The sequence below is a fragment of the Parasteatoda tepidariorum genome, chromosome 3 (genome assembly GCF_043381705.1).
Source record: "Parasteatoda tepidariorum isolate YZ-2023 chromosome 3, CAS_Ptep_4.0, whole genome shotgun sequence".
In the NCBI taxonomy this organism is placed as follows: domain Eukaryota; kingdom Metazoa; phylum Arthropoda; class Arachnida; order Araneae; family Theridiidae; genus Parasteatoda; species Parasteatoda tepidariorum.
This window is the reverse complement of record NC_092206.1, coordinates 14,218,920-14,228,912: the sequence shown is the minus strand read 5'-3', so window position 1 is coordinate 14,228,912 and position 9,993 is coordinate 14,218,920. Positions and strand designations below refer to the sequence as shown.

Below are 9,993 nucleotides of genomic sequence, written 5' to 3'. Positions count from 1 at the left end.
ATATATATATATATATATATTCAGCGTTAGTTGTCGTTTCCTAGTAATTCCCGCACTTTTTCCTGATGTACCCTAATCTGCTGTTGTTTGAAATAACCATTGATTTTATTTATTGTAAATCAAAGAAGCAGTTTAGTTTGATTAATGTTTCACAGAAAAACGTTCTTTTAATTGGGAAATATTTTTTTGTCTTTTAGTAAACAAAAGTCAATTTAGTTAAAAAAAAAATTGCCTTCTGAAGTAGGACAATTTTCATTTACCATTTACGTTGCAAATCCATTTTTAATAGGTTGGCTGTCAGTTTGTGCGCACCAAAAGAAAGGCTCTTTGATTAAAACAAAATACATTTCTATTAAAATGAAGCAATCAATTTATTTTTTAAAATCTTACCTACTTGTCTAGGACGAGGCACAATGTGACCAAGAGAGAACCCTGCATTCACAAGACCAATACCTAAATAACTAATTTAAAATTAGATTTAACAACTTACCGTATAAAAGGTACTGATCATAAATGTAATAACAAAATTTGTTTTCACCTGTATTTTATTCGCATAATAATATGTTATTAACTAATTAATCGAAAATATTTTTGATGTTGTGGGTCTCTTTTATTTTTTAAAAATTAAATAGTTTATATACAATAAATGCATTTTTTTTTTAATTTTTAATTAATCGATGATTTTACTCTTTTGCAAATAGACTGAGCATCTTCTGGGTAATAGTTCCTCTTTGTTTACCCATACCATGGCTTATGCCAATCTTGTTTTTTCCTCACGACAGTATATTTCAACTACTTATTAAGGCGTACTGCAGTGGGGAAAAAGCAAGACTTACGAAAACCATGAGTACGGGGAGGATGAAAGCGAGGAGAGCGGAGAAATCATGTAATTGCCAATTTTATCGTAATCATCTATTCCATTTACAAAGAATATAAAATCATAATAAAAAGCGGTGCCTGCGTTGAAATGAAATCCGCATTAGTAATAAGTATGAGTGATAAACAAGTTTAAAGCTGTTCAAGTTTAAAGTTTTTTTGTATTTCTTTTCTGATCTATGCTATAACCATTTGGTTGACCTTGTGCATTATTGTGATCTCTTAGCTTCAAAGCTTTGTCCATTTAATTAAATGAATGATCAGGAAACTGAAAAAGTCTTCCATGGTGGTTTGCCGTTTTTTGACCATAATTCCGATGTTTCTAAGCAATCTTTTTACTTTTTTTTGTATCCTTTTTACATCAGACTTAGTTTAAGATACCATTGTATATATTTATTCTACTGGAGTAGGTAATCTCATTTATATTTGGCGTAGTTTATCTGATTCCAACTTTAGTGATGCTAAAAATATACAATCTTCTTAATTTTATGTGCTCTTAACATGCAAAACGTACGATTTATTTTAGAAATACCATTGGTTTTTATTATAAATATAATCAATTCTATTTTTTGTGACATTTAAAATCTACATTCAATTCAATTCTACCCGCTAGCGTACGAAATGGGACTTATGGTAGCAATACCCATGTAATGCACCTGTAAGTGTAATCCCATTTATTGCTTCAATATCTAACAAATTAAATTATTTAATATATACTTTTCTTAAATATTTCTTCCAATTATGCTTCGTTAAAAAAATAATCATTACAGTGAGAGAGTAATTTTAACAACTGAACTTCAAATTGTATTAAATTAAAAAAAATTGTGAAACCGATATCAATGATAATCCTTGCTTACCTTCGGGTGTATAAAGTCATAGATTTTTGTTGGAGATTAGTCAAGGATTTATATTCGATATTTTGATTATCTTCAGCGAAAGCAATTTGCACTGACTGTCCTCCAACATCTAATAATACAGTGGTTTGACTGGCATCATTCTGCTGATCTAAAAAATGTGACTTTTAATACAACTTTAATCAACTTTTTGTTTAAATATTACACATAGCTTCGGTAGCAGACATCCTCCAGCACGGTAGAGCGCGCTGCAGATTATTGAAGATTTATTGCAGATTATTAAAGATTTATTGCAGATTATAATATTAAATATCCCACCTTACATTAAAACGACAAACAAACAAAAATATAGCGTTCGTCTTCTAATGAGATGAACTGGGTTCAAATCGCAGTGATATCTGGCCGATACGAATTCGGCATCCGGCTTGCACCGACCATACTGACGTAAAACATCCTCGATGGTAGATGGATCATGGGTTAGAGTTTCCTTGCCGTCAAGCTAACCTTGGGAGCCTCTCGTGGTCTTCCTCTCCATGTAACGCAAATGCGGGTTAGTTTCATCAAAAAGTCCAACACGAAGACAAATTTCTCCCAATACTTGATACAGGAGTTCCTTTGTCTCCTACATTGGTTTCAAAATTACAAGTCTACGGCGTTGAACATTAGTAGTCGTAAATCTAAAAATTGGCTTGACTGTTCAACGACGGTAATAAAATAAAATGTAAAACGAACAAGAACAAACGGAGAATAAGTAAAATTTAAATATAAAACTAAAAAGAAAATATCTATCTATCTTCATTTATTAAAAATAAAGAAAGGTTTTCCATTTTTCTTAAATAAGATACCGGAAAAATACATTTGCTTATTGTTTATTTTCTGGATTGTTTTATTATTCGTCTGCAAAGTACCTGCAATGGTATGGTAGTGAATTTCATTTGAAGAAACTTCAAACAGACAGTTTAGCATCAGAACACCATAAATTACAATTCTGTTAATTTCTTTCTTTAAAATGAGAAGATTTTATTTTAATAATACAATATGCAAGTTTGTCCTTTTTCTTTTTTATTGCTTTAATAGTTCATCTTCTTTCGGGCAAAGCTGAAGTATGTACCAAGAAAAAAACATTTCTAAAAATCCCAGAATATGGTAAAATTTACCATGTTTCTATTTTTATGGGAACACCAAAAAGGTAAGTAATTTTTACCGAAGCTCTTGGCTAAGGATTTTGGTAAAATTAACAATAAATCAAAGTCTTATAATATGAGAAAAAGTTCGATGAAATTGCTAAATTTTACTATGAAACCTTAGCGCATAGTATAAAAACCATTTGTTGAATTAAATTTACTTTTCAGTTTTGTATTTTTTACTAAATGTACGATAAAAAGAACTATGATTTTTAAAATTAGAATTTCTGGTAAACCATTAATAAATGAACTGAAAAATTATCACATGTACAAAAATTAAATTTTTTTTTTTTTTAAAATCAGAAACGTGATTGTCATCAATTTTATCGGAATTTCTTTCTCGTACGATTGTAAATTTAAGCAATATAATGTTTTTAGGTATAACTTTATTATATTTAATGTTTACAAATCGTGTGAAATTTATGTCAGATTAAACTTAAAATTTCGACTAATCTTTTCCTGACTGCGTTATGTAGCGGAAAGTTTTGAATTTTGTGAAGATAAGGCTGTAAATTCTGCTACCAGGCACAAAACAACATTGTAATAAGTTATGAAAGCATGTTATTGAAATAATTTAGTGTATTGTAAAAAATTTATTGTATTTTTCTGATATTTAGAAAAAATGAATTACCTAATAGGAAATTCAAAGCATACCACGCATAAAGAGCTGAAAAGAATTTTTTTATTATTTTATTTTTTTAATAATATTTTTAAACTCATAATATCATATATAAAAACTTCTGGTGTAAAAAAATTTTAAAGTTTTTATAGAAATAAAAAGCCTTATACCAAAAATCGGGAACGTAAGTATGTTTGAACATTGGAAAAAGTTTGTATAAAAAATTATTTTTTTGAATTACTTAAAAAATTAATTACCAAACTAATTGTTTTTAACGTACATTTCACTTGCTTCATCAAAACTGCTTTAAGTTATTTCTAAATTCTCAAATCATTTTAAGAAATTTTGGACAAATTTTTTTCTTAAATTTTCCTCTTTGCTTTTGGGTGGAATTGTATATGGTCTACAGTTTGAGTCTAAATTGTTTCGATAAATTTAAAGCGTAGAATTTCAGGAATGAGAATTTTATAGGAATCCATGGCCGGAAAGGACATGGTGCGCCGGTATGGTGCTTTCCCATTATTAATTTCTTATTCGTGCGTCTTTAAACTTAGACTCTTATTTATCTTTTTTGATATACTCTAATATTTATTGTTAAAAACTGCATTAAAATAGACTTAAGAGTAGTTTTTTTTTCATATTTGAATAATTTGACGACTAACTTGCCACGTTCGCCGATTTGTCAGCGAAATAATTAAATAACGAAATAAGTTTATTTCTCAGACAATTTAATGCAATTTTTGACGATAAATATTAGAAAATGTAAAATTGAGAAAAATTACATAAATAAGATTAACAGTTCAAAGACGTACAAACAGGAAATTTATATTTTAGGGTTTTTAGTTCAAATGGAAGAGACTGCTTATCACCAATAAAAAAAATCTATTGAACAGAAGGTGAGTAAAGCAAGAGAGAAAGGAGCTTCCTAGTTAAGAATAAATGTAACTCGATTTTATTTTTGTTAAATAATAAATAAAGGATTTAATTAGAAATTTTAAGATACCTTCTTTTTCTCCTGAAAGTATAGTTGCACTTTCGTTATTATGAAGAAATGGAGAAATTTCAATCACCTTCGCTATCTGTAACATAAAGTCTGCAAGTAGTGAAACATTTAAAATAAAAGGAAAATTTCATAAATTATGTTTTTCAAAACACTGAAAGGGAGGAAATAATTTTATTTTAGTCAGATCTAACAAAACTATCATAAGGAATTAATAAATTCGTAGTTTAAGGAGAATAAATTCTTTTCATATACATACTTGCAAATAAAAAAAACAAACAAGATTCTACTGAGCCTTTAATAAACGGACAAGTTGTCCCGCGTTTAGAAATTGCTAAAATTTTAATTCTACGGGGTCCCGCGTTTAGAAATTGCTAAAATTTTAATTCTACCGGTTTTTCTTCCTCTGTAATATAAAACAGCTAAGTATGAAAAGGTAAATTTTTTTAAAAGTTAGGTAAATTACATTTGATTTAGAGGAAACTTCTAAAAATGGCGTAGATAAATATTGTGTAGAAGTATATGTATTTTTTTTTCTGAGTATTGTTCACACTAGCGCAATGAATCTCTAATAGTGTTTTTTGCAAAACAAAACACAATGAAACATTAATCTAGATTGTTATTCGAAGACTATGTTGCCATAGGAAATAATGCAATTTTCATAACTTCAGCGAGTTTGCAACAGTTAGTTATTAATGGCTTTTAGGTCAAGTTTGACCTACCTTTAACCTGTACACTCTATTCTAATTACGCAAGCAGCGCAAAATGTCAATATGAAAAACCGACAATTCTGGGTTTTAAAATAATAGTTCTTCTTACTACATATTTAGTAAAACATACAAAACTGAGGAGTAAATTTAACCGAATAAATGGTTTTTATGTGTCGCTCATGATAAAATTACCAAATTTTACGACATTTACCAAATTTTATCACGCATTATAAAACCTTATTTGATTGCTAATTTTACTAAAATTATTACCAAAGTGTTCGGTAAAAGGAACATAGTTGTTGGGTGTTCCCATAGAGCCAGATACAAGACAAATTTTGCACTATTCTGGTAGATTTGACCATACTTTTTTCCCCTATGTAGTTTAAAATGCCTCTTAGAAAAGGAACCTAAACATATGCTTGGCGAAAGAGTTCTGAAAGTACTTTTAAACATATCTCACCTCTCTTAAAACAGAAGTTGTGTCTTCTTTCGCAAGTGTTCTAAAACTAGCCGTAGCTATGAAGGCTACACTTGTTTCATTCCATTCTTCGTAAGGGATGTATTCTTCGGCTCTTTTCAACAAATAAGAGACAACACTAGCTGCCTTATGAAAAAATATCATATTACTTTATAAAGGATTTAGCAATAATTTAATTTAAAATTTTGTCAAAAGCGAATTTTGTTTCTGCAACAAAAAAAAAATCATTAATATTAGCATACAGCTGAATAAAACAAAACAACGCGAATAAAGCGGAAATAACGGTACAGAAATAGACATCAGCTTCGGATCTATAAGTTCGGATATATTATAGAACTGGAACTACAGTACGTCCATTTTTTAAAATTTTATTTGTGCTTTATTCATGTTTTTTTGCTTTATTCATACGCAGAACAAAGTATACTCTAAATTCATTTGCTTACGAAGAGTGGAAAAAAGCGTATTTTGAATATTCAATTGAAGCCTTTATTTTTTTAAATGAAAATGGCTTTCAATTCAGAATAAGAAAATCATGGAATGAAAGGAATTAAATTGCTATTAAACTCCTAGAGAAAAACGAGTATTTATGCCATAATAGTCATCTATAGACAATTTACTCAACCTATTTCCTAAAACGTACTGAAATAAAGGATAAATTGTAGCATGCACTTTATGTTTTTGATCTGTTTTAACATATTGTTTGGAGCAGCACGTCCATTTTTGAACCTTGTGCTCTCCAGATTGCACCCAATTTAAGTCTGTTAAAAACTTTTAATCAGCTAAAGGTATAAAGGTTATAAAGGTATAAAAATAAATGGATTTAAAGATTACCTTTTTAAAAAATCATAGCCTAATAAGATTTATATATTTTTTAATTACAATTCGAGAGACGAGATTCGAATGGATTTGAACTTTGTGCCACTAAACTCTACATTCTATCAATCATCAGCTTTCTCTTTCAATTCTTCTTTGTGCCTCTTGCTCCAAAAAATAACGTGATTCATTAATTCAAATTTTGTTTCAACCAATTAATTAACTACGTGTGAACCTAATCAAACGTTGTAATTTCAGATCCTCCAAAAAAAAAAAAAACTTACTTTGTAAGGTTTATGAGCAAGTTTGGAAAGTCCTTGTTTACTTCTCCTTTTAATTTCACTTTGGATGGAAAGTAGACCTCCTGCGAAAATTATTTTTTTCTTACTTCAAAATCATGTTATGCTAAACAAGAGTTAATTTATTTCTTTTTTAAATACTTTTTCCTTTGAGTGTTAGTTTAAATCAAATTAAGTTAAAACACTTCCTTCAAAATCTTCTTGCAAAAAAATTTTCATATTTGTAAGATATACAGCCCCTTTTAAAGCTTTGCTAAAGTATATCTTTAATATATAAATCACAATTGCTAATTTATTAATGTATTCCACTGCCAAAATATTACATACAATAAGAAATAAAAGTTGAAATAAAGTCAATCGCATTTAAGTCTGTAAAATGAAATTGAAAGTAAGACTTTTTAGTTTCTATCCTTTTCAGTTTAATTGATAAAAATTAGAATTCCATTGTCGAAGGTGAGATACCTAATTCAAAGTAATACTAGTATAAGAATCTCGAAGCAATCGCTAGTAATGTTCTTTTTTTATTTTTAAGTCATATTAAAATCGAGATAAATACAAATTAAAAATTACAAATTATTCCAAATATTACAAGTATTATTCCATCGGGGAGCAAAGTGAGCTAAAAGCAAACCGGTAGAATTTATTCCCGCTGTTTAGAGTAAGAAGTCGAAGAAAAATGGAAGCAAACGAGAAATGGAGAATCAGAGAAAGGTGAATAAAAATGACTCATTTGGCGTATTCTAAAAAAGAAATAAATTAAAAAGATCTAATTTATTTAAAGAACTTTCTAAATCAATGAATAAAAGAATTAGAATGGAATTTGTTAAAAAAAAAGCACACATATTTCGTGCAATTAACTTTCTTTACTTACAAAAAGTGAACTCTACCGCTTAACTTTCTCGCCACTCGCCAATTTTATAGTGGTTGAATAACCAGAGTGCAGTATAACCTAGATAACCTTCATACAAAAAATTATATGAATTTTTTTGTTTTTACTATACAGTGTTGAATGAAGTTGCATCAATTTACTGTGTCTATAAATTTTATGTGAAGTTTTTGTTGTTTTTTATGGGGTTAGAATTTCAAGACAGGACATTTTTATGAAATTTTCACGTAATATATTATACTACAATTGCCTTAACTAAATAGCAGAAATAGGATTGCTTACTTGAATCGAAATAAAATCGATATATATGCATTCTGGTTCCAGTACTGCCTCCATCGAATATGATGACATTCCTATGGTATGGCTGCTGCATATCTGATTTAAAGACGCACGTCAGAGATGAAAATAACTTCATTTCGAACTGAAGTGTAAATAAGACAATTAACACGATGAAGAGGTAAAATGTCCATTTTATTTTGTTGTGGTCAACCATTTTCATGTGCCATTGAGAAAGCCTCATGTAGTGTTTGAATGGAATTCTATCTGGAAAAGCATTTATAATCCATCAATATAATATTGCTTGTTTCTTTTAACTTATTCTCTTGAAGTAAAAATAAAAATATAGAGCGCGTAACAAAACTGTGATTACAATAGAAAAATTGAAGGTCCAGGGAAAAAATAATCACAAGACTCACACTATTTCCAAAAGGTGACATTTTTGCATCAAACTTACCCTTTCATATTCTTTCTTGTTAGGTATCCTACAAGTTACGGGAAATGCCACTGGATGGCAGCAATACACAAAGGATGTATTGCTGCCATCTAGTGACATTTCTTGTAACTTGAAGGAACAATACACACAGGATGCGGTTGTGCTGATAATATTACACTGATAATTATTTAACGTACTGATAATAATATCCTACATGAAAATCGTGGTGTTTTTTTTTTCAAAACTGCTCTTCTGAAATAATTGAAAATGAAACTTATTATTGTATTATCCTAATCACTTCAATTATAATTTATATTTAAAATTCTCCGGGAATAAATTTTTAAAACCAAATATGAAACTATCTTATAAAAGAAATTTTCAACTAAGCAGCAAAAAAGAGTAAATAAGAGGAATATCTGACTATTGTATCTGACTACAAAATGCGTTCAATCAACCAACTAAAACTGTGTAGCTTTTTTAAAGGTTTATATACCTATGTTAGTAGAAGGAAAATAATAAGTTTAGGCTATTTTTAATATCGATCGTCATATAATAATATTATAGATACTACACCTAAAACCTTTATTATTGCAACCTTTATTATGTATGGTTCTTGATATAGTGAGTGTATAAATTGGATTCTATTCCAGTTAATGGCATATAATTCTATCCTATATATCGTTCTATGGGTATTAGCCAGTCTGGGGAATCAAAATAGTAAACTCGTAGTATTGACCACATTGCCACAACTATGGTGTCTGTCTTGAAATTGTGGAGCTTTAGCTCCTATGGTGCTCCTGGCCGACAACGGATTGTCACCCGACTGCTTTACTTTTTACGTCATGAGCTGTTCAGAAATCAAACAGTGTAAACTAACGGATTTTAATCCACGATCACAACACATTTTTCATTTATTAAGAATTTTTTTGTTACACCTGAAAGTTCAAACATTTCCTTGTGAGTTGGAATTTTGAGCCGCAAATTTATTTTCTAAAGTACTCCCGATTTACATAATTCGGTGTAAATTATTTTTGAAGTTAAAGTCCTTTAGTAACGCGAATTTTCATGAATATTAATTAAGCAGAATGTTTATATAAATTTCAAAAATTTCCTTGTAAGTTGGAATTTTGTGCGCAAATTTACTTTTAAAAGTACTCCCGATTTACATAATTCGGTGTAAATTACTTTTGAGTTTGAAGTCCTTTAAAAACGCTAATTTTCATGAATATAAATTAAGCAGAATGTTTATATGTGTGTAGGTGTAACAAAAGAAAGTGTGTATGCCTGTACCTTATTCAAATCCGCAAGTCTGAACCAATACGCCGCAAATTTGGTGTACACATACGCTTGAAGACACGGCGGACCTAACAGTCTACTTTAAAACCAACTCCGGCCACTGGTTCACACGCTACATGCCGAAAAAAGAGTCATTTTTATATGATTTGATAAATATTTTATGATATGAATGATCTTCCAGCTTGCAGCTATAATCAATCAAAAATTGTTTTTTTTTAGCACGTTTTTATGAATTATTTATCTTTGATTTTTAGGTTAGGTAGGTC

At 29.3% G+C, this 9,993-nt stretch overlaps 1 protein-coding gene across 1 annotated transcript in view; it reads right to left on the bottom strand.

Annotated features, from left to right (window-relative positions):
* LOC107438616 (uncharacterized) overlaps positions 1–9,993 on the bottom strand; it is a 47,369-nt gene that overhangs the window by 36,134 nt on the left and 1,242 nt on the right. The window contains exons 2-8 of the mRNA XM_071179073.1: positions 8,002–8,262; positions 6,819–6,898; positions 5,704–5,847; positions 4,537–4,612; positions 3,546–3,581; positions 1,734–1,881; positions 391–461 (exon numbers count right to left, since the gene is read on the bottom strand). Coding sequence (XP_071035174.1) covers positions 391–461; positions 1,734–1,881; positions 3,546–3,581; positions 4,537–4,612; positions 5,704–5,847; positions 6,819–6,898; positions 8,002–8,239 — 793 coding nt within the window. The 5' untranslated portion in view covers positions 8,240–8,262. The remainder of the gene's footprint in view (positions 1–390; positions 462–1,733; positions 1,882–3,545; positions 3,582–4,536; positions 4,613–5,703; positions 5,848–6,818; positions 6,899–8,001; positions 8,263–9,993) is intronic.